The following is a 24473-nucleotide window of genomic DNA, read 5'->3' as shown; positions in this document are numbered from 1 at the left end:
TCCTGGTCAACAGGACAGTCAGATTTTCCCTTGTTCCAAGAGCCCTTCCCTCCATAAAAGAATTTGGGGGGCAGATTGTGCTGGTTTTCCCCCACCCCAGCATACATATACTTCATCTCAGGGGTTCTCTGGTGTGAATTCTGCCCCCTATAAAAGTCTGCATCATCTGCCCCCACTGACTGCAGTGCTTGACAATTTTATATCTAGATCAGGCATCCTCAAACTCGGCCCTCCAGATGTTTTGGGACTACAGTTCCCATCATCCCTGACCACTGGTCCTGTTAGCTAGGGATGATGGGAGTTGTAGTCCCAAAACATCTGGAGGGCCGAGTTTGGGGATGCCTGATCTAGATAGATATAGATGTGCCCACTCTCTGACCCACATATCTGACACCCCACACAGCTTTACATGACCATCTCAGACCATGTGGCTGAGAGAGCTGGATTCTTCCTGCAAGCACAGAGATGCTCCAGGGAGGAAAGATTCCAGACTCAGCTCTGTCTTCATTTTCCCACATCCGACCAGATGCAGGAGCCCCAGCCTTTATCAAATTAAACCTGCTCCTCTCCTCCGCATCCTTCATTCCCCTGCCTCACAATTCCAGCTCCGGCTACCCAAGCATGAAATGGAAAGCCAGCTTCCTTCGGAATCCACCCAGAATATCATGCAGAGAGACAGTGGAAGGGGAAAATCCACCGGCGCTTAATTTCATGCAACAATCGCAACTTAACGTAATGTGTGGGGAAACTCCCCGACATGCGACGCACGTGCATTTAAATTCTTCCTCATTAGATCTTTGCAAATGAACCAGTGTGGAATTGGTTCATTCGTTTACAGGGCTCCTGCGAAGGCGGAAAAAGCTGGGTATCCACGCCTGTCTCACTCCATTTGTGGGGAAGCCCACTCAGAACAAGAAGGGGGAAAGAGAGCAAAGCGTCTACGCTCTGTGTCTGCTTCTGATGCTTTCAACAAGGAAGCTCCCGCCAAACCAAAGACACACATGTTCTCACTCACACGCCTCTCATTATTCCACGAGAAATTATGGCTTTCAGATGGGGAAATGTTACCTGGTGGCTCAGCGTAACCCAGATCTCCATTGTCTTGGCTCGGTTGTATCGGAAGCACAACGCCAGACTCTCCCCAGATCAGGTCCAGTCGCGGTTGCTACAAAACCGACCTGCTCTTCCCAGCCGTGCGGAGAGGAAAACCCCCTCCGTCAAAGCATATCCCTGTGTCATAACAGCCAGCCTAGCTCCGCGAACATCCCTGGCGTTGCCATAGCGACGGCTTACCTCCAGCAGCGGTCCAGGGGCTCCTGCTCTTGAGATCTCTCCAGCGTCAGCCGTGCAGAAAGGACCTGCGAGAGATTCCCGGTTCAAGTTCCAGATGTGGGGGTCGGACCGACGGACAGATGGGGGTGCTCATCCCCCACAGGGGGCTCATCGTGTGGCTGCTGAGAGAGAAAGAAGAATATGAATTCATCACCTTCTCTCTGACGAAATCTGCCGCCCAGCCAGATGTTTCCCTGTAGCAGCCAACAAGGCATTAGAGCAGCTCATGAAGGCAGCCCTTGTCCCCGACACGCCCAGAACAAGGCGAATGATCTGATCCCGGCAGTTTCCTTTGATCAAGCTTCACACTGAGCGTGCGGAGTAAATCATGTTTTCCCCGAGTCACAATTCCATGCCCAGTTATGAATGGGCAACATAAGCATCCTGGATCCCCAAACCACCTGCAGATTCTTTGCAAAGGGATAGCAGGTGCTTGTTTTTATTGGGGGAGCGAGGAAGAAGAGCCCACTGTGCAGAAGATAATTACTTTAATTATATATATGCATTTTTCGACTCAGTATTTTTAGCCTTCCCCGCGTTTGTTGGCGGCTTACAAATAAACGAAATCAAGCACGTGCAATATTCAACTGAAACTGAAGTGCAATTCATCACACAAAGACCACTCGTGCATTGCACAGGCAGATGATGTTTCAATTTCCCCCTCTCCTAAAGACCTGAGCAGCTGCAAAGGCTTTATTGATACTAATGCTAGGGTCCCCAAAGTGGAGTTTGTGGGCACCTCTGTACCCTCTGATACCAACTTGGCACCAGAAAAGCCCCTTTTTTGCCCAAAAGACAAGATCATTACAAAAGAAGTACAATATTTTATATATGTGTGTACAAATAAAACATAAGTATAATTTAATTTTTTTGGAGGGATTGTTTGTTTTTGGGAAAGATATTGCCTGTTCTTTTGCCTGCGTTTTATTTGTTATGGGGTGCCTGAAATGGTTTGCCTACTTGGCAGAGTTTCTTGCATTGCAAGTGTTTCTTGTGAAATACGGGTTTTTTTTAGGAATAAATAAATAATTCTCCAGGGTTTCAGGCAGGTCTCTCTCTGTCTCTCTCTAAGCCCTACCTGGAGATGCCAGGGATTGAACTAGCGACCTTCTGCATGAACATAGCGGACAACTGCGTCTGGGGGAGGGCTAATCCAGAACTGCCCCCACCCTGCCATGCTGGGAGTTCTCTCTGTTGTGCCAGAGGGACCTTCCATTATTGCATTTTGTACCTGGGAATCCAACCAAAGAGCCTGACAGATCCGTGTCTATTTGGAAGGGAAGGAAATAGGGGAACAGGACCCCCTTGCCCTCCACAACAAGATGCCAAGATTAAAAGGCTTTCTTCGGTCCCCTTTCAAGATGTATCCAACTCACAAGGTTATCACCCGCCCGGCTGATTAGTTCATCATACGACCGATGGCTGGGATTACAGAGGTAGTGGCCCTTCTTCGTCCCCTGTGAGGACTTGCAGCTGGGACTTTTCAGGGGGAGATTTGAGTGCGCAGACCCCTCCACATTCACACCATGAAATGTAGGGCTCTGAAATGCAAAGCAATATATTCACATTATAGATTGCCCAGGATAACTCACTGTCCGATTCTATGACCACAAGCTTTACTTTCAGAGAGAATTAGTACAGTTTCTTACTGGTAAGATCCATGTTGTTGTTTTTTAATACCTGAATTTCTTTGGCCTTGGGGATCAGATTCCAGAAAGGGGGGGGGGAGGTAAACAAACAAACAAAAAAATCAACCAGCTATCTCCCGGGCTCTTCACTGATCCAGCTGCACAGCATGCATAATTGTATACCGCTTTCAAGGATAGGAAAGACCCTCTTGCCTCTGACCCCAGGGAGGGGCTGCAGTTAATGCACAGCCCAGTGATGAGACAGAAGGACTAAGGATGCAAGTCAGTGGAAGGAAGCCTTGGATATTCCTGGTAATATTTAGGGTATTAGGGGAGGGGTAGTCCCTCTGGTGCGGGACATGTCACGCTCCTTCTGGGCAGGGGTGCTAACTTGAATAAAATACTGTGGGGGCCCAGGTAAGCCCCACCCCACATAATTGATCACATGATGCAGAGCATACACACTATTTGAATGGGAATGCCCATCAACTTTGTGGGGGCCCAGCTCCCTCAAATTCTTTATTGTGGAGGCCAAAGCACTCACGGCCCCTAGGAGTTGGCTCCTATGCTTCTAGGGTAGTTTGTCTACCTTTCTACAGCAGGCTAGTTTACACACACACACACACACACACACACACACACACACACACCACACTTTTCTATCCTCCATTGAGGCAAGCAAAAGGCAGGATCAGAGTTGTAGGACGCATTCCAGCCAAGCAAAGACACTCCAGGAGGGTGTGAAGCAAAGTCAGTGAGGAAAGTAGCCTGGGCAGAGTTTGGAGGGCCTAGAAGGCCTTGACAGACACCTCGGGCCTAAGGTTCCTCCCCCATCACTTAAAAAAAAAGGAAGACATAATAAGTCTATTAACCCTTTTCAACCATGATACTGAAACTGAACCTCCGCGTTAAGAGGCACTCTACCTCTAACTACCCATTGCTGGGGGCAAACTGGGGGTGAGGGTTGCTGCCTTCATGCTCCAGTGGTGGGGTTCTGCCTGGTCACTGCTGGACACAAAATTCTCTGTGGGGTCCCCTCCTCCTCGCCATGCCATCCGGCCCAATCGCCAGCCCTCTCCCCCAGCGCCAAATCAACAAAACTACCCAAAAGGAAGGGAAGGATGAAGCTGCATGTCCTCCCCCCTTGTTTTTGTTCAGAAGGGTCAAGCAGAGGAAGAACAGGGCCAGGAGGCATGAGAGGCCAGTGGGGTTGGGGCAGCGACTATCGGCACCAGCGAAGGGGTGGGTGGGCCCTGGGAGGTTGCCTGACAAAGCCTGCTGCAAGCACCCAGCCCTGAATCTTACAGGAGCCTCAGCAAAGGAGGGAAGTGGCTGGAGTGTGGTGCACATTTTTCCTTTAAAAATAAGCAGCAGCAACAGCAATCGAGGCTTCTCTCTCTCTCACTCTCTAGGCCGCAACCCAGCCTGTGAAGATGCTTCTTGCCCAGGGCCGGAAATGAAAGGAGAGATAACGTCTTAGGAAAGATAAAAACCGTGGAACAAAACAAATCTTCGGGTCTGACAGGAATATGTACAGGACAAACTGGGTTAAAGTGGAAATGCAGCAGCCACTTTTGTTGCGCTGATAATCCACCCACCACGCAAACACATCCATCTGGAATCTCTTTCTCTCTTTCCACATGCACAGACACTCTCGTAGACTCATAGAATTGCAGAGTGGGAAGGGACCCCGAGGGTCCTCTAGTCCAACCCCCTGCAAGGCAGGAATCCCAGCTAAAGGCCACCCAACCTCTGCTTCCAAGGAAGGAGAGGCCACCACCTCTCATGGGAGTCTGCTCCTTTCACGTAAGTTGAATCCATTGGCATGGGTCCTACCCTCCAGAGCAGGAGAAAACAAGCCTGCTCCATCTTCCATGTGACAGCCCTTTAGATATTTGAAGATGGCCGTTGTAGCTCCTCTCAGGCTAAACATGCCCATCTCCCTCAACGGTTCCTCATAAGGCTTGGTTTCCAGACCCTTGATCATCTTGGTTGCCCTCCTTTGCCCACACTCCCAGCTTGTCAAGATCCTTCTGAAATTGTGGTGCCCAGAACTGGACACAGTACAGTGGTACCTCGGGTTACATACGCTTCAGGTTACAGACGCTTTAGGTTACAGACTCCACTAACCCAGAAAAAGTACCTCGGTTTAAGAACTTTGCTTCAGGATGAGAACATAAATCATGCTCCGGCGGCATGGCAGCAGCAGGAGGCCCCATTAGCTAAAGTGGTGCTTCAGGTTAAGAACAGTTTCAGGTTAAGAACGGACATACAGAACGAATTAAGTTCTCAACCCGAGGTACCACTGTATTCCAAGTGTGGTCTGACCAAGGGATAATAAAGCAGGACTATTGCTTCCCTTGATCAGGACACTATACTTCTGTTGATGCAGCCTAGAATAGCATTAGCTTTTTTTGCTGTATCACACTGTTGTCTCTCTCCCTCTCTCCCTCTCTCCCTCACCCCTTCTGGTAGGGCTGGCAGCTCTCAACCCCCCACCTCCCCTACAGTTTCCTAATGTCTTGCCCCATCTGCATGGTGGGATGTGGGGGAGAAGTTCTCCTTCCGGTAAGGGTGGAACTGGAAAAGCTGCCTGCCTGAAAACCCGAAGAGCCATTGCCCACAGACTGTCCCGCCAGAGTGGTGCATGCTCTGGTTATCTCCCCTTGGACTACTGCAATGCGCTCTACATGGGGCTACCTTTGAAGGTGACCCAGAAACAACAACTAATCCAGAATGTGGCCGCTAGACACGTGATTGGAAGTGGCTGCCAAGACCATATATAACACTGGTCCTGAAAGACCTACATTGGCTCCCAGTATGTTTCTGAGCACAATTCAAAGTGTTGGTGCTGACCTTTAAAGCCCTAAACGGCCTCGATCCTGTATACCTGAAGGAGCATCTCCACCCCCATCGTTCAGCCTGGACAGTGAGGTCCAGCTCTGAGGGCCTTCTGGCAGTTCCCTCACTATGAGGAGTGAGGTTACAGGGAACCAGATAGAGGGCCTTATCGGTAATGGCCCCTGCCCTGGTGGAATGCCCTGCCATCAGATGTCAAGGAAATAATCAACTATCTGACTTTTAGAAGACATCTGAAGGCAGCCCTGTATCAGGAAATTTTTAATGTTTGATGTTTTATTATGTTTTAAATATTCTGTTGGGAGCTGCCCAGAGTGGCTGGGGAAACCCAGCCAGATGGATGGGGTATGAATAATAAATTATTATTATTGCCAATCTGCACAGACAACCCTGAGCTAGGTGGACCAGCAGTTTGTCACAGTTTTCTTCGTATGCATAAAGTCCCAGGTTCAACCCAGCTGATGCTGGGAAAGACTCCAGACCAAGGGTGAAGCAGAATATCTAAGTGCACACGATCACAGTCTGACCTTATGACCCTCGGCAGCTTCACCCTTGTCCTTTTAATTATCCCAGTGACTTGAAATGTTTTATACTGTGATGACAATAAAGGTATTTGATTTGATTTGACTCCAGACCAACATCCTGGAGATACCCCACTGCCAGTCAAAGCCAAGAAAACTAAGCTGGATGGGTGGACTCTGCAGAAGGCAACTTTCTATGTTCTCAGGTTTCTTGACTCTTTAACAACTTGCCCCATCATTCCACCTGCATGGTGGTGTGGGAACCATGGAACATGTGCCCATTACACAGCTGTTTTTTAAAGGGCTGGCTGGCAAATTTTACCAATGATTTATTAAGTAAAAGCAAAGGCACACTTAGGATCCCTTGCACCCCTGGCAGCCCCACCAGGGGGGAAAAACACTTTACCGCAATAGCCTCAGTAGGAATTACTTTATTTTACGTGGCCCAAGTACAGTACTCGAAGCATTTTACGTGAGGGCAAGGCAAGAAAGAAGAGCCCCCCCCAAAAAACTGCACACTTTTGTGCCACAGTGTGAAAAGGATGGGAAGCTTCTGCTGCACATTGCCACCCACCTATATGTCAATCAACTCCATAGGTGATTTTGGGGAGGGAGGCTGTTCCACCAAGCAGGGGCTGGTTTCGCCAGCCCCTAAGGTATGCCTTGGAGTGAAAGATGTGAAGACTTGCAATTCTCACCTTAGCACAGGGTCTACCTCTGCTGCTTCTCTGTAAGGGTATGTTCACATTCACCCCATGATCTGTTTGTGGCCTGCTCTGCTCCCAGATATCTAGGCAGGTAACCACCAGTTCTGTAATGTTTAAGCTAACTGGTTAAAGAGTGTGTGTCCATTAGTGAGGTCACACACACACCCCAGATGCATTTCAAGCAACATTTGCACAGCGATGTTCACATCAAAGAGGGGGCAGATGTGTCTTCACACACCCCACATGACCATTTTGGGGTTTCCCTGCCCCCCAGTTCCCCCCACAAAACTCCTATTCATTGAAGCATGTGCGAAGGAAATGTCCCCATTACCACATTCAGTTTTCTAGCTGGACTGAAACTGGCTTGAGAAAAACACACACACACACACCAAACACAGCAGAATTTGTCAAGAAGCTACAGGATCGATAGGGAAGGTGGCTAACGGCGTATGAGTGCAGCTTCAAAAACTAGTCATGGGAGCCCACAACACGAGGTAAGTAGGCGGTAATGGAATCAGCCCCTAAGTGGCAGTAAAGGAGCAAGCCCCTTGCCCCACTTTGCCAGGATTCAGAGCTGGCCTCTTCCCACGGAGCTCTCTGTGGCTTAACATACTTTGAGCTCATGGGCTTAAGAAGCTTGGACTTCAAGCTGGGTCATGCTATGAAAGGGTTCATTTGCAGCAGCAAAATCCAAGCAGTCTTTCCCAAAACTCACCCCTCTCTCAAAGCTCGCAACAAAGACACACCTTCCTGAGAGAAGCTAGCTGGCTTTCGTGCTGCGTTATATAATGTGCCTAAATGAAAGCCATGGTTTGGGCTAGGTGTTGCAATGGAGCTTATTTACAAGGAAATGAAGCAAGGCTTTATTAAACATGAGCTGCGAGATGGGCTCAGATCTTGCAAGGAAGGAGCAGGTCTGTGCATAAATCTCAGCCGGCCTTGCCTGCTCTACAGGAAAGAGGTCAAAACAGATGTGACCTCCAGCATCCACCACACCACAGCCCTGCTGCTACAGGAATTAAAGGGGGGCAGGGAAGAGGATATCCCCATTGTCTCTGCAAAGCAAGCTTCTGAATAGAATCACCAACACTTAAAATCCAGCTCAGTCCTCTCCTCCTCCTGGCTTCTTGGATTTCACCAGGCAGACTTCCCCCCACACTTGCAGCATTGCGGAAGTGTCCGTCGCCCGTCCCCCCCGCCGCCCGCAGATGAAACCCAAAGGTCTGACAGCCCACACCAAATTAGAATTTGATGGCAGCAGGCGCGTTATACTGTAGCTTACAGCGATCTTTCTCATGCGCTAAGTGCAAGCAGCCGCACACATCAGGCTTCAAGCACACAGGAGTTTCAAAGCTAGCATCCTTCTGCTCAGCCATGCAACTCCTTCAAACCCTTTTGTGCATCCTGATGCCACAGCCGTGCCAGTGAGTGCGTTGTTTTGCACCGCAGGTGATGCGCCACGTAAACTGTACCAAGTCAGATCGTCGGATCAAGTTGGACCATTCGCCAGTCAAGCTCAGAAATGGCTACACCGAACTGTAGCAGCTTTCCAGGATGTTTTTCAGATGTCAGAGACTGAACTTAAGGCTCTGCTGCTGAACTGCAGACCTTGCACAACAGATTTTGCAGCTTGTCCCCCCCCCCCACTCCCGTGCAAGTCTGGGTGCCGAGGCTTGCTTGCGCATCGCCGTGAACCCCATGGGTTTGCATGGAGAGCCACGGCAGCCTCTTCCCCACCACATCCACACATTCGGGGCCCGCCTGTGGAAACTGCACAGACTGCATTCCATCTGCGCTCCATCTGTGCGGAGAACGGTACAAACACATTGGAACTTGCCCGAAAACAAAGCCAAGCCCTCCTGCAAAGGAAGAAAAGTTAGTGCTTTTTCGCAACGGGCACAGATTTCATACGACAGGATTCCCGGAGGCATCCCCAACAAACTCACGTGGCTGGTCTGCGGGCTGGTCTTGGGTCCAGTTTTCGCTCCCTTGGAGGTGTTTGCTCTTTGCACAGCTGGAAAAATAAAAACAGAGGCTGCAAAGGGTGTGGGGGAGGCGAGCTTCCTCTTGGCTCCCCTTTTCCTTTGCGAAACCGATTGACCGCGGACTTTAAACAGTCCCTCCTTCTTAGCCACCCTGGGAGAATTAGCGCTGCTGTGAACTCGCTGCCAAGTTGCCTGCCAACCGGGCTCTGCCGCCTGGCACATCCATGCTCCCTTGGTGGCTGCTTGAAAGGCCCTGCACAACTTCACCAGCGAGATAAACACTCCAGAACTCTGTAAGAGCCAACCTCCAACTCGCCGTTTATCACATAAGCTGGGGAGTCAGTCGCACACACCACACACACACACACACACATGCAATCCCGTCCCAAGGCTGCCAAATCCAGGCCAGGATTTATGAGGAAGGCTCGGCCACAAAGGGTTTTATCTTTGGCTTTTAGATAAACGGTCCCAAAGTAGCTTGTGAGTTTCTTGGGGCAAAGGGGAGGGGAGGAGAGAGGAATCAAACAACAGGCCTTCTCAGTGATGTTTTCTGGACCATGAAAAGCAGGAGGTGCCGCATCATATGATCGCAGCCTATTAAGTGAGCAGCAGCAGCAGATTCCAAGTCAGAACCAGCAAACAGACAACAGGGGCTGTGCCCTTGAAAGCAAGAAGCAGAAGAGGCCACCCACCACCAGGGTCATCTAGTCCAACCCCCTAAAATGCAGGACCCCAGGCTGGTGCCCTCCAGACGTTTTGTGGCCATCAGCCCCCAGGCGGCATGGCGAAAGTTCAGGGATGGTGGGTTCGCAAGTCCAGCAAGATCTGAAGAACAGCAGCTTGGTAAGGCTGGTCAAGGCCATTCAAATGCTGCAGCAAGAAAAGCCTGATCTTGTAGGCTGTTTATGAATTATGCACACACATATTGTTGCTCTTCTTTTGCATAACTGAGTCTGCACTTTTGCCTGTTTTGGATAATTTATTCCACCTTTGCAAGTCACAGGGCAGAAGAAAGAGCTGTGCAAGGCGACCCCACCCTCAGCTATTGCAAACTTTGTTCCCGTCATCCCCACTGGCTTCTGTGTTGGGCTTTGCTAACCGGGTCTCCTCCTTCGGACTGCAGCTCCCATCAGCCCCAGTCACCATGGCTGTGCTGGAGGGCCTGCAGTTGGCCAAAGCTTTCCTAATATTTGAACCGGCATTGCCTGTCTGCTTCTAGGGATGAAGGAGAGATTCGGTTGTGTTCGGGTTTTAGTGAGAAGCGACCTGATTTGCACTTCTCAAACACTTGTGCAAAGCAAAACATAATTACAGTATTCACCAAACTTTGCACTTCCCCAAATGTTGTGATGCAGTTCTCCAGTCAGTTTGTATAAAAATGCCTAATTATTGGAAAGTGTGCCTTAAAACACATACATCCGTGAATGTAACAGTCAAAAATATCATTATATAAGAATACATTGTTTTGACGGAGTGTGTGCATTAGCCAAAACTGCATCTCAAAACGTGTATATTTGGAGAAATGGGCCCTGAAATGCTGACAACTTTTCACAATGATTTTTTTAAAAAATCTCCAAGATGCTGCAGAACTGTGGAGAACTGAACCTTTGACTGGAAAAATGAGAAACAGAGAGAAACTGAAGTGGATAGATTTGTTGGCCCTCATTCCCTGCTCCTAAGCATGGCTTTATTTCTCTGGAAACAGAAAGCTCAGATCACAAATGTGTCTCTTCCCTACCTGATATATTTGAACATGCCAAGATGAAGCCTCTCCAGTGAGGCTGGAGGGGCACCTATTTGCTGTAGGCAAACTTCCAACTGGTAACCAAATTTTGCCATGCCCTTTATCATCCTTCCAATGAGATGTTCAGTGTTCTGAACACCTGTCCCATTCTCTTGTGCACCATAACTTCCTGTTCATTTGTTGTTTATGCTGTTAAAAAACACTATAATATTTTCATGCTGCAGGTCAGAGCTCAGTGGCCCTGATTGTTCCCAGCCTGCATATCAGGCCAGGAAGTGACCAGCTCATGGGTCCAGTATGGCTCAGGAGGCCTTGTCATCTGACCCTTTGGACTCTCACCAGACCCCCACTCCTCACCAGTCCACCAAAGTCACAAGTAGATCTGTTGCTCCACCCACTATTGCCTCTGGCCCCGCCCACAGAAGCATGCAGCCCCGCCCCACCCAGGAAGGTTGCTCATAAAGGAACACAGCCTTGGGTCTGAAAATGGTTTCTGACTCTTGTGGTAGTTGCTATCAAGCAGAGACAGTGCAAGGTAAAAAACCTAATAGTGTTTCCCTTACCACCACCACCTGGCTTTCCATTTAAGTCACCTAGCAGCATCCATTACATCAGGGGAGCTGGAGATGCAGAACCTCTCCATAAAACCTGCCGAACGTCCAGCAAATTTTGGCTCCTCCTCTCTGTATCCTTCCAACCCTGGCGGCCTTGACAAGAACTTAACTAAGGACTCAGCTACATTAGTAAAGAAAAGGCGCTTTATATGCGTTATAACACTGTGACACCAGATGGCGCTGCGGAGTCCCATCTTTCGCCAACATGATTTCCCACTGTGACATTTATGACGCATTTTCTTGAAATGCTTTTTTAAAATGTGTCTAGATCCAGCCTCTGACGCTTGGGATCACTTTCAACTCTATTCTAGGATTCAAGTACTGTGACTCTAATAATTAGCCTCTGAGCTTTTTTTTTTACCCTCCTCCCTCCCCATCGCTTTTCCTCTTGTGCCATGTCTTTTAGGCTGTAAGCTTGAAGGCATTTGTATGCCATTCTGGGAGCCCCTTTTCAGCTAAAGAGCAAAATAAACATTAAAAAAAAAAAAAGTCATGGTGCTTGCATTACAGAGACCAAGCTTCGGTGTGGTGTGATGCTTGCTAGCATATCAGGGTGCTAGCCTACCCTGAAGCGACATGGTGTTGTGTAGATTGCTGAACTGTGAGACTTGGAATTGAATTTGCACTGGGAAGACACATACCCTAATTTACATCATAGGGAAAACAGGGTTGGAAGCAGAAATGGTTCTGAATACCAGGTGCTGGAAACTGCAGGAGGAGAGAGGGCTCTTACGCTCGTGAATTGCTTCCAGGTTTCCCCCAGGCATCTGGTTGGCCACTGTGAGAACAGGGCGTTGGACTAGATGAGCCATTGGCCTGGTCCAAAGTTACTTACATTCTTAAGGTTTGCTGGAGAACAGCATAACAATCATGACAGGCACCATCTGGAAGCAGTTCCAGATCCCATTGTATCAGCCTTTGCCGCCTTAGAGCCTTCAAAATATTTTGGACTACAGTCCAACGGAGTTGTTCTCCAAAATATCTGGAGGGCACCAGGTTCCTGGTGGCAGCTTTACAGAATGAAGCCTTGGAGAAGGCAATCCTGACCTCTAGTGGCCACAACTTCTTAATGCACAAGACAGAGTCTATAACATGGGTAGGCAACCTAAGGCCCAGGGGCCAGATCTGGCCCAATCGCCTTCTAAATCCGGCCTGCGGACGGTCGGGGAATCAGTGTGTTTTTACATGAGTAGAATGTGTGCTTTTATTTAAAATGTATCCCTGGGTTATTTGTGGGGCATAGGAATTCGTTCATCCCTCCACCAAAATATAGTCTTGCCCCCCACAAGGTCTGAGGGACAGTGGACCGACCCCCTGCTGAAAAAGTTTGCTGACCCCTGGTCTCTAATATATACTGTATGTTCAAAGCTCTAGGCTGGAACATCCTTAAGGCAACTGGGGGTGGTGGTGGAGGGGCCTTCTTGCTCCTGTCGTTTTGCTGACTGTGCTTAATAGAGATTGTAGTGGAAGACATCCACGAGGCATGGAAGAGTTTGCCACAGTTAGGGTTGCCGTATTTCAAAAAGTGAAAATCCAGACACAAAAGTTGTTGAGCTTTTGGGAGCTCAATCGCCTTTGGCAAAATTGTAAAAAATAAATGTTTTGGAGCTAATTTAAAGGGAAATCACCAAAAACGTCACTGCTGACGTGAGTTGCCATATAAGCACCCGGATTTTCCCTGACATTTTTTGTGATTTCCACCTAGACACTACTTCTGACTGCAGTATTCCAGTTATGTCCGGGAAATTCTGAACGTGTGGCAACCCTACCCACAATACTGGGCCAATGACACTGAAGGAAGAATTTATTGCGATTGTCAAATGATGTCTGCCTTTGCAGTGCAGATATTGTTTTGGAAAGCTGGAATTGGGTAGGGTCATTGCTCAATGTGAACTGAATTTAATTTCTCTTCGATCCTTCGTTTGGGCTGATGGGGTTTGAGTTCAACATCATGGAGGATCTGGAGGGCCTGGTTAAAAGCTCCTCCTCCTGGTTAAAAGCTTCTCCAGGTTGGGTGTTTGGGAGGGGGCAGAACTGTAACTGGAGCAGGTTTCACCTTGTGCCGGCTCACTCACAGCCGTTTCAGAAATGATTATAAATATAAAATTAAAAGCCGTCATAAAAATTTAATTTGGCTTGGTGGCTTTCTAGAACGTTAATTAACATTTATGGGCGTCCCAGAGCACCACTGTGTGAAATCCTTTTTCACCGTCAAGAATTGATTGAACCTGGTACCATCCATGGTCGTTAGGCCTGACCCGGGTGCGCTTCTAATCACAGTATGCCATATTTAACATTTTTATAAGAATACCCAAGTATAGAAGAACCATTTTATGGGCTCATTTCAGTGTCTTACCTTCACATATTTTAGATGGCAGATTGGCCCAAGACCCAGACAGACGTGGTTCGTGTTAACTGTGCAGAGGCCAATCTCTCGTGTTCTTTTCTGGATGTTTCCATCAGGGGCTCAAAGAACACATAATATATCCTCTTCATGGCAAGTTTTCTGCTTAATCTTCAGAAAGCCTCCTGAGTTCCTTCCTCAAGGGGACTGATGAATTTATTGCCACACAAGTGGCCAAAATATCTGAAGTTGTACCGTATTGGCCTGAGTATAAGCCACACCCGCAGATAAGTTGCACCTTTAAAATTCAAGGGGGGGAGGAAGAAAAAAAGACAATACCCGAATATAAGCCGCTCCCTTAAAATTGTGTTTTATGCTGGTGCTGGTGGTCCTAGGAGCTATGCGCTGCCATGGCGCCCGCCATCTTGTCTCACCGGAAGTCCTGTAAAAGCCAACTTTTGCAAGGCCGTGAATTTAAGCAGCACTTTAACTTTTCACTGTCGGAATTTGGAGAGGAAAAAAAAGTGTGGCTTATATTCAGGCCAATACGGTACTTGCTGTGATCATTAGCTTATTTTTAAAAATAATCAGCTTTTGTTTTGTTTGTTCTTGACCAAAAATCATTGCAATTTGTCTTCTTACAAGTCAGCGGACGATAATGAACATCTGACTGACCAACCATGGAAGTCCACAATATGCTCAAGTGCCTTTGTTACTTGGCATGGCTGGGATATGTAGCTGACATGCGCTGCGGCCTCTTCGTGTTCGGCTTTTGGGAGGTTGTCCTTGAGGTCGCCCTGACTGAAAATGATTTCCCCACCCTGCATTACATATTCATTTTGCAAGTCAGTCTAGGGAGGCTGTAAAGCTGCATTACGTTGTTGCTGGTTTTGGTAAATTGATGCCTAGGCCGAGTCTGACATCAGCGTAGCGATGTAATCTACTTCAGGAGCATTTCTCCTCTTGTGGATTTACTTTTGCCTCTCACACACCCCCCCTCACTTTTTGCCAGTTTCTAGTGTGCAGCCCCCCAGGAGGTCACCGGTGAGGAAATATGGAGCACCCTCTTCTCATGAACTGGCAAGGGCAAGGAGCCAAGGCCCCGCTCTCTCAGGAAGCCCCACTTCCCAGCTTCGTACCATAGATTAAGATACCACAGTGGTGTCCGATGCAAAAATGAAGGAAGACACAAAAGGCTGGTTTGGTAGACATTTTTTAAGTGTATTTGGTTTAAGAAAATACAGGAGCACTATTGCCACATGAACAGCAAACGCAGGCCGCAGCAGAGGTCAACAGCACAAAAAACTCCCTAACAAAAGCACTGGCTTCCCCCAGGAGAATTGTTTTGGGTGGTTGAGTCTTGCTAGAGAGGGGGGCATCTGAGAGAAAGAGAGCAATGAGTGTTGAATCGGGGTGAAACTCTTGCGAAGACAAAAACCGAACAAGAAGCAAGATTGCAGCTGGCAGCAGGCAGGCACGTTTTCGGTTTAGTGTTTTAATTTTGCACCACGCCCTACCCCCACCCAAATTAAGGCAAGAGAACAGGCGCATTGCAACACACAGCACAGGTTTTGCTACGTTGCTGCCCCATCGAGGAGGGTGCATTGCAAGCTACTGGCAAGCTACTGGCAAACGAAGCTGCCCAGAGGTTCCTGAGGAAAGTTATTTGCCTGCAATCCAAAGCTGCATGCAAAGATATATGTGCGCATGGAAAAGGTGCCCCCCCCCCCGGTCCCATCACACACCTCACTCTAGTTCCACAGTGGAGAGCATTTTTAAAAAACTGTCTACAAGGGGGGGGGGGAGATTTGAACTGTGGGCCACAGGGAAAGTGGCTGCTGTTCAAGGGTGAAGGGGGGATCCCTGTCTGAGACACACACATGTGAGGGGGGCAGAGGCTAGGGCAAAATCAGAGCCCCTTCAGAACTCCCTCAAAACTCTGAAGATTTCTCTAGGTCCTATTAAGAAGCTCAGAAAATTTGTGGATCCTTGAGAAGTGACCAGATGGCTCTGGCTGAAGGGATCAAATGGGATCTTTCTCAGAGCACCCAATATTGCCAGTCTGTATGTACAGCTCACAAAAGAGCTCACAATTCAACAGGGGCCAATTTAAGGTAGATCAGGGGTTGCCAACATGATGCTCTCCAGGGGGTGTTGGGACTCCCATCAGCCCCAGACAGTACAGCCCATGGTTGTGGATTATGGGAGTTGCCATGCCACTTTAGGTCCAGGCTAGAGAGGAACCATGCAGGATGTGCTCACAGACCCAGAGTCCTAGGCCTACTCACAAGTAGGGGGTCTATGATACTCCTTCACTGCCTGTTAAGAATGTGTTTGGGAGGCCAGAGTATACAAGGCCCCCATCTGGGCCTTCCATTTGCTAGAAGCAACACAGGCCTCATCCCCCCACCTTGCTGAACTCTCTCTGCGCTAGTGACCTTGTTTCTGGATCACGTTTTGGACCGAGATTCTCTGTGCCTGACCCTGCTTGTGTTGAGACTTCACTGCACCCTTAGGTGACTTTGATCTGGTGTGTCTTCCAAACTTAACGTGAGACACACATCTGAAAACTGAGGAGACCCAACTGTCTGCTGCAAGAGAAGGTGGCCTTTTTGAATCCTCGGCTGGGCAGGGAAGAGAAACAATCTCTGCAGACAGGACCCCACCAACAGAAGACCATGGTGGGAATCCAGCCTTAGTTGGAGACAAACAAGGCCCTCAAGACTGACAGGGGCTGCCCCATGCACATCAATGGGAGAAAAAGCTCCGTGGGGCGGCCCCAATTTGGAGAGAGGAGACTCTGTTGCTGGGCACTGCGGCTTCCCTGACTGTGCATCGGCTGCTCTGATTTCACAAAGGGGTGGGGGCTAAAAAAGACATACAAAACTCCCCAAACCTATTTGGTGCTTTAGCTAGGAAGCTTTGTAGCTCAACAGCCCGTTTAGGGCATCGTAGTCAAACTCAGGCACAGAAAAAAAGCTGGTCCCGGAACTGAAATCAAAAGGCACTTTTCCCCGAACGTTCACTACACCTTCCCGTAGCCCTTAAAAAGGCAACCAAAACAAGAGCACTGGCTACAGCAGCCATCTTACAGCAAGGAGCTGCCATCCTTTGCTTCTGGGCTGCCAGTCTGGCGAAGACCATCCTTTCCAAGGCACATCGCGGCTACCACCCGATACACACCCACCCGTTTCTCCCTCAAAGCGCTGCCAAAGAACAATACAGTACATAAATGTCAACCCAACAGCATTTATATTGGCTATTATAGCATAGCAGTTGGCTGTAAGGAGGAGGGGAGGAGGGATAACAGCAGCTGCAACTCGAGCAAAGCAAGGCAGAGAGGCAGAGAGAAAAAGCTTTGGAGAGAATTGTTTTTGGACCGGACAGCTGTCAAGCCCCAGCTGCCAACAGCCTTTTCTTACAATGCGGGAATCTTACATGCTTGTTTGCCAAAGGAAGGTGGTTTCAATTTTTGAGCCGAAACATTTCCTTGAAGCAAAAGTGGGTGTTAAGTTGTCATGTGCACCCCCAAAACTGTCAGGAGGGGCATCAAAAGTACACATCGGGTCAGGTATATGAGCTGTTTTGCGGGGTGGGAAGAGCTAAATCTAGATTTCTTCATTTAAAGGCACAAATGTGGACGCAGTTCATCTGAATTTGGTTCACTCACACTGGCGATTATTTTGTATTTATTCTGAGTGGGTGAAAAGTAGGGGTGCAAACTAAATTTTAAGATGAAGCGGATTTATAATCTGGTCAGTTTAAGGGCTGTTTTGCATTGTAACTGCTTAGAGGGCCTCATCAGCATCGAGTAAAACACCCTGACAACAGACATTGGATTAAAGTATGGTACATATCCTGTCCAGGATCTACAAACCAGAATTTAGACTGAAATTAATGTGGGTTTTATTTAAAAGAAGAGTCTCACATTGACACTGTAAACAAGGCTCCACTCTGAACCAAGAGGGTGTCTCTATGAGAGTCAAACTGTTTTACCTCAGGTGTGGGGGCTAACTGTGGGTTACAGCTGCTGTTAGCCAAGAGTGGCTTATGAGTATAATTCATCTTTAGTGTATCCCACAGGGAAACAGCAAGTGCAAAAATCCCTCTCAGAGTTTGTCCCTAGGGGAGAATATGAAACCAAGAGGGCCTCGTCTCTGCTGGCTGTTTATCTTTTTTCCTTTTACATACAGAAACCTTTGGTATTCCAATGAAAAATCTCTCTATATATATCTCTATACATATACACACCCTTATGTTAAGGAGATATTAAAGTAAAACATTTCCCCCCTCCTTTTTGGCACCAATAACTCAAATTTCTTTGGCTTGGTTGTGGTTTTTTTTAAAGCTTTTCTTTTTGTTATAGAAAAAAAAATTCTTAAAAAACCCCTGAAGCATCTTTAGCATTTATATATATTTTTATATATCTCGATATGTAATAATAAAGTATAAATTCCTGCAGTAGAAAATAACTCCTTTTATAAACGTTTCTTCTGTGCATGTAAGGAATAAGTTGCTTTTTGTCTAGCAGGCTGTGAGCGTTGTCAGGGAACAGCGGCAGGTTTACATGATGCTGCAGTTTTGAGGGCCCTGGAGGGAGACACACAGAGAGAAAGATTTTTATTAATAATATTTAAACTGATTAGAAGCTTTTTTTAACAAAGGGAACTCAAACCCCCACCCACAAAAAACCCATACATTAAAATATACATATAGACTCAGTCAAAATTCTGAGGAAAGAAATCGTGATGATTTAGCCAATGTTCAGCACCTTCCCCTCCAAGGACAGGATACAGAATTTGGGGTTTTTTATAGTTCAGAAGGTGACTGAGGAGAGACATGGAATTCCAACACCACAGGGAGAAAGTTGGACTCTCCCTCATTGCCCTGAAATAACCCAATGGTTATTGCAAATCATGCCTGGTCCTTTATTCTTGCAAGAGGTCAAGTAGCTTCACTGTTTAGTCAATACAATATTTTTATTGCCGGCATCAAATCCCTTTTTCTTTAGCAAAAATTCATAGCAGTTGAGATAGATGCTGAAAGTGCTTGAAGTCTGAAACTGATGGCGCCTGTACTATGTGGCGTTGCAATAAGATTGAGAGTTTCTGGAAGACAGTGGGCAGCTCAGTTAAGTCTGACCCTGCATTATTCTTAGGGACGGACAAATCCCTCAGTTCCAGATTTTATTTTTCAAATATTAAATTTAGCTGTCCACATTTGGACATCAGTTTTCTTTCTTTAAAGTAATCTCAAAGAAATTGATAAGCATTTCTCTTGATACATTCTTTTGTATGGAATTTCCCCTAAAATCCACACTTGGCAAGCAATTCTCCTTAATATAATTTTAATTTTATTTGCATTAACATTTGCATTTTATGTATTATTTATTGCATTTATATCCCACCGTTTTCTCCAAGGAGCTAAAAGTGCTTTACATGGTTCTCTCCTTCCTCATTTCATCCCAACAACCCTTTTGGACAGATTTGGCTGAGAGGCAGTGACTGGCCCAAAGTCACACAGCCAGGGGAAGATTTTAACTCTGGTCTCCCAGGTCCTAGTTCAACACTAACCACTGCACCACACTGCTCCCACCTTTCCCATATATACACAGCTTTGTACACATTTTTCTGGTTGTCAATTGAAAGATTCAGACAAACACAAATTTCAAAGGGTAGCCGTGTATCAAATTTGCACCCCCCAAACTGTGAATTAGGTGGGTTTGTATAAAAAGGTGAACCAACTTTCTCCCCAATCTCTAGTCATTCTCGTTATCACCAAGTCCCCTGTGCACATCACTTGGGAATTTCTATGCACCTCAAGCAACCTGATCTGGTTTGTTAAAACAGCTGCCACATTTCAGTCGCCTCCAACAGTCTTAATCCACCATCGCTTAACAAACAGGTGCAGAAACATGGTAGAAGCATTCATGGCAAAACTGACCGATTTCATTCATATAGAGAAATGCAAATGGACAGCATCTGTCGTTTGGGGAAAGCCTTGTGAGGCCTTTTTAAAGTTAGACAAATTCTCTGCAGTCATAATGGACACGTAGGGTTGTAGCGAACTAGGTTCTACTCAGAGTAAACCCACTGAAATTGATGGGCCTAAGAGAGCCATGCCCTTTAACTTCCATGGGTCCACACCAAGTTGGGCTGTGCCCAATGCTTACTCTTTGTTTGCTGTTCTGCTAGGGTCGTGCTGGAAGCATTTGGGGAATGTTATTTCACACTTGGCCTTGTGTGTTTTCAAGGGTCTCCAGACATTAACAGTTGACAATGCCACAACAGATGCTACAGTTAATGATGGGACTCCCTCCCTGCTGAATTCCCCTAAATTCTGGCCCCCAATAGCCCAACCCACTGACCTGCTGGCGTGGGCTGGAATTGCCCAGGATGTAGGTCCGGGGGAGCAGATTCTCCCCAAGGCTGCTGCCTCCGGTACGGTAGCTGCGTGTGATGGTGAGGCTGGAAGAGGAAGAGCCGGAGGACAGGGTGCTGGTCGCAGCGTTGGTGGTACTGGCCCCCTTGTCTGCCGGCTGCCCGCAGGTGCCGCAAAGCACAGTGCGGGAACGCAGGTTGTACTCGCCTGGGTCGCCAGAGCCGCTGCAGTGGCTCTAGAGGAGGAGGAAGATCAGAAGCTGAACCACACAGAGAACAGGGATGGAGAACCAATCGGCCTGCCTGGGGCTGCTGAGACGCTCGGCTCCAGGCAGGATGGTGGTTGCAGTCCACTGTCGGGAGTGACACAGCTTCCCCATCTCCAACGCAGAGACAGAATCACCAAAACTTTCGATTAGAAGCGGAAAAAAAGTTTTGAAGGATAGCAACGGACGTTTTATTTATTCTTCTGAAGGGAAAAAGCAAAAGCCATGCACTAGGTTATGATTTGGGATCTGCGTATGTGCCTAACAGTGTGCAATTAAAAAATTTTGCAGCAAATGTTTAGAAAGTTTTTTAGAGGAGGATTTAACCCTATGGAGATTTGAAAGGGAATACTTTAAAAAAGTATGCAAATTAATATCTTTTTAGCAATCCTTCAGAAGCAGGTAAGGTGATATACGGGAGGAATTAAAAGGGTGGAGAACCTCTGGTCCACCAGGGGGTCTAATTTGGCCCAAGAGGCCAATTCCCCTATACCTCAGCTACCTGCCCATCAACTGAGAGCAATGCGATATCAGCTGATGGAGGGGAGGGGAGGGTTCAATTCTGCATTGGCTTGGGTGGCTGCAGCGGCAGAGCATATGCCCGCGCTGCCCAGGGCAGATGCACTTCCGAGGGGGGTGGGGCAGGGCGGGGCGGGGCAGGTGCCCTCCCAGGCGCAGGATAACCGCTTGGGTGCCGGAGTGAGCCGCCCATGTCGGACATTTGGTGTGCTGCCCGCCCACCACTTCCAAGCCTCCCACGCCTGTAAAAATGAAGGGGGTGGGGGGAATGCCGCCGGCAAAGCGCCACAGCTCCCCCCTTCCCCCAACGGCTTGGGAGTTGCGGGCAGGCAGCACGCCAAATGTCACCCCCCCCCCAGCAAAGACACTATTAGAGTTTCGCTTCTGTCCTTGACAGTTGCTTAAAACGAATTACAGTGGTGCCTCGCAAGACGAAATTAATCCGTTCCGCGAGTCTCTTCGTCTTGCGGTTTTTTCGTCTTGCGAAGCACGGCTATTAGCGGCTTTAAGAAAAAGGAAACAAACTCGCAAGAACTCGCAAGACATTTCGTCTTGCGAAGCAAGCCCATAGGGAAATTCGTCTTGCGGAACGACTCAAAAAACGGAAAACTCTTTCGTCTTGCGCGTTTTTCGTCTTGCGAGGCATTTGTCTTGTGAGGTACCACTGTATAGGTGATTACATCCATGTGGACCAAACTGGCTTTATCCGAGTTTGGTCTCCATTTGAAAATTAATAATATTAAGTATTAATAAGTATTATTGTTAGTAGTAGTAGTAGTAAGCAGAAACATCCTTAGCATCTTTCAGATGCTTGACTGTGTGGAATGGGCATTTCAAATTGGTTTACAGTGGTGCCTCGCAAGACGAAATTAATTCGTTCCGCAATTCTCTTCGTCTTGCGGTTTTTTCGTTTTGCGATGCACGGTTTCCCATAGGAATGCATTGAAAATCAATTAATGCGTTCCTAGGGAAACCGCCTTCAGACCAGGTCCGGGGACAGTCTGTCCCCCGACCTCTTCTGAAGGCTGGGGGGGGGGGGACAGGGGCTTTTCTTTACACTGCCAGCCTTCAGAAGGCTGTTCTGAGGGCTGGCGGTGGGAGGGGAGGCCCTTCTTCCCACCTCCCGCCCCGCAAGCTCCGGGCGGCCGTGCTTTGGGTGACAGGCTGCCGCCCCGAGCCTCGCGCGCCCGGCGGGACCTCCTGCCGGGCGCGCGAGGCTTGCAGGCATTCGCCCGAAGCAAGGGGAGCTCTCCGAAGGGCTCCCCGTGCTTCGGGTGACAGGCTGCCGCAGGCTGCCGCCCCGAGCCTCGCGCGCCCGGCGGGACCTCCTGCCGGGCGCGCAAGGCTTGCAGGCATTCGCCCGAAGCAAGGGGAGCTCTCCGAAGGGCTCCCCGTGCTTCGGGTGACAGGCTGCCGCCCCGAGCCTCGCGCGCCCGACGGGACCTCCTGCCGGGCGCGCAAGGCTTGCAGGCATTCGCCCGAAGCAAGGGGAGCTCTCCGAAGGGCTCCCCGTGCTTCGGGTGACAGGCTGCCGCAGGCTGCCGCCCCGAGCCTCGCGCGCCCGGCGGGACCTCCTGCCGGGCGCGCGAGGCTTGCAGGCATTCGCCCGAAGCAAGGGGAGCTCTCCGAAGGGCTCCCCGTGCTTCGGGTGACAGGCTGCCGCAGGCTGCCGCCCGAGCCTCGCGCGCCCGGCGGGACCTCCTGCCGGGCGCGCGAGGCTTGCAGACACTCGCCCAAAGATTTTAAAATGCTGGGGGTCGGGAGCGAAGCGTTCGCTCCCGCCCGCCAGCATTTTGGGATCGCCTGGGGCAGCGGAGAAGTCTCCGCTGTCCCCGGAAGGCAGGCGGGGGGGGGAGCAGGGACCTTTGCCCCCCGCCGGCCTTCAGGAGAGGTCCAGGACCTCTTCTGGGGGCCGGCTGTGGGCGAAGGTCTTTGCTCCCGACCGCCAGCATTTTAAAAGAGGTCCCCGGAGATTTCCCTATGGGCTTTCGTCTTGCGAGGCAAGCCCATAGGGAAATTCGTCTTGCGAAGCGCCTCCAAAGCAGAAAACCCTTTCGTCTTGCGGGTTTTCCGTCTTGCGAGGCATTCGTCTTGCGGGGTACCACTGTAGTTGCAAGCATGAAATTTGGCCCTAAATTTATGTATAGTCTTGGGGGTGAAATTAAGAATAAGTTTAGACTTTAAACAAATTGATCTCTGGGGTACAAGACGAGGTCATCACTGAGTTTGCTTGTGTTCCTTATGCACAACAAAGAAGAGCTAACCAAGCTCATGGTTGCGATGCAAACATTTCTAAACTCTGGTGGGAGCAAACTTTGAACATGCAAACTCAGGGGCTGCCACAAAAAAGGCCCTCTCTGGGGACACCACCAAACTTCTGGGGGATGTGGAACTAGCAAGAGGGCCCAACTCAGCTGATTTTAACACCAGAGAGGGTCTGTAAGGAAGCAGGTGGTCTTCCAGGTATCTGGGACCTAAGTTATTTGGGGCTTTCAGTGCTAACATGAGCACCTTGAATTGGGCCTAGCAATGAGCTGGTAACCAATGCAGCTGTTTTAAAATGGGGCTCTAAAATTATTGGTTGTAGAAAGTTTAGCAACTTATCCTATTACAGAAATTGTCTCATAAGTTATAATTAATGAGAGGACGGTGTAAACAGGATTCATTTCTATTTTCTCAGTTTGATTTTACTTTATTGACTAATAGACAAGAGATTGGAAGGTCAGTCTCCACAGCATTGGGTGTAACTGACTGAAATACAGTCTTGGACCAGGGATCTTCAGTTTAAAATATGGTTTTCAAACCTGCAAGGAAAGCGGAGAATGTGGTTCAGCACCTGGTAATATCCCCCCACGATTTGTACCGAATTAATGTCATACTATGAAATATAGGAGAAATGCATGTTTCAGCACTGTATTCATCTTGTTGGTGGGCTATTGTGCAAAAAACCATGTTTGCCTATGGTTTGCTGTTTTTCTTTTGTACTTTGGGATAAGAGAGAAAGCTAACAAAAATTATAGACCAAATCAAAGGAGCACAGGAATCAGGACAGACCAAGCTAATACAGAGTACAGGGATGTGCTAAAATACAGGAAGAGACGGGGGGAGAGGCCCCAGGCAAGAGCAGCATCCTATCGTGCTTCCGTGGGCTTTTAACGCCCTCCTTTATTAGGAGCATTGCAGTAGCGCATGGAAGCCTTCAGTGAGAGGGTAAGTCATGCCTGCTCTGCAGCCGCTCCCCCTGCTAGCAGAGAACCCCAGAAAACTCACATGGTGGTGGTGGTGGTGGTGGCGCCCATCTTCATCCTCATCATCTTCATCGTCGTCATTGACAATCACGGTGCGCACCAGCTTCCGCATGGCCACTTCCTGTGGAGGGGAAAAAAAGAAAGGATGTCAGGTGAGTTGCTGGCACTTTGCTCTTTCAACTGGGCTTTATGTCAAAGAGGCCGTCAGGAGGACAGAGAGGACAATAACCTGGTCTTGGTACTGGGAAGAGGGGTTTGGGAGCAGTTAAATTGTCACTGTCTCTTAAACCTCTTTTTAAAAATGGGCATGTAACAGTCAACAGGGG

General features: G+C 48.6%; 2 protein-coding genes across 18 annotated transcripts in view; both read right to left on the bottom strand.

Moving 5' to 3' along the window:
- The window catches only part of SEMA4A (semaphorin 4A), an 81311-nt gene extending 67370 nt beyond the window's left edge, over window positions 1-13941 (bottom strand). For 3 of the 16 annotated variants that reach the window (XR_014519809.1, XM_083478280.1, XM_083478270.1), the window contains exons 1-3: window positions 8994-9452; window positions 2709-2873; window positions 1294-1451 (exon numbers count right to left, since the gene is read on the bottom strand). The gene's annotated coding sequence lies outside the window, so the exon portion shown is untranslated. Of the gene's footprint in view, window positions 1-1068; window positions 1455-2704; window positions 2874-8993; window positions 9453-13746 lie in introns of those variants that run through there. The other 13 variants (XR_014519808.1, XM_083478279.1, XM_083478269.1 and 10 more) reach the window with 9 other exon arrangements.
- Window positions 13942-14934: 993 nt separating this feature from the next.
- LMNA (lamin A/C) overlaps window positions 14935-24473 on the bottom strand; it is a 51674-nt gene continuing 42135 nt past the window's right edge. The window contains exons 10-12 of one of the 2 annotated variants that reach the window (XM_083478299.1): window positions 24170-24268; window positions 20102-20350; window positions 14935-18324 (exon numbers count right to left, since the gene is read on the bottom strand). In XM_083478299.1, the coding sequence (XP_083334425.1) occupies window positions 18298-18324; window positions 20102-20350; window positions 24170-24268 (375 nt within the window). In that variant the 3' untranslated portion in view covers window positions 14935-18297. Of the gene's footprint in view, window positions 18325-20101; window positions 20351-23564; window positions 23704-24169; window positions 24269-24473 lie in introns of those variants that run through there. The other variant, XM_083478300.1, reaches the window with a different exon arrangement.

Source organism: Podarcis liolepis (genome assembly GCF_965112155.1).
Source record: "Podarcis liolepis genome assembly, chromosome: 15".
Taxonomy (NCBI): Eukaryota; Metazoa; Chordata; class Lepidosauria; order Squamata; family Lacertidae; genus Podarcis; species Podarcis liolepis.
The sequence above is the reverse complement of the archived record's forward strand: the minus strand, read 5'-3'. Positions and strand labels throughout refer to the sequence as shown.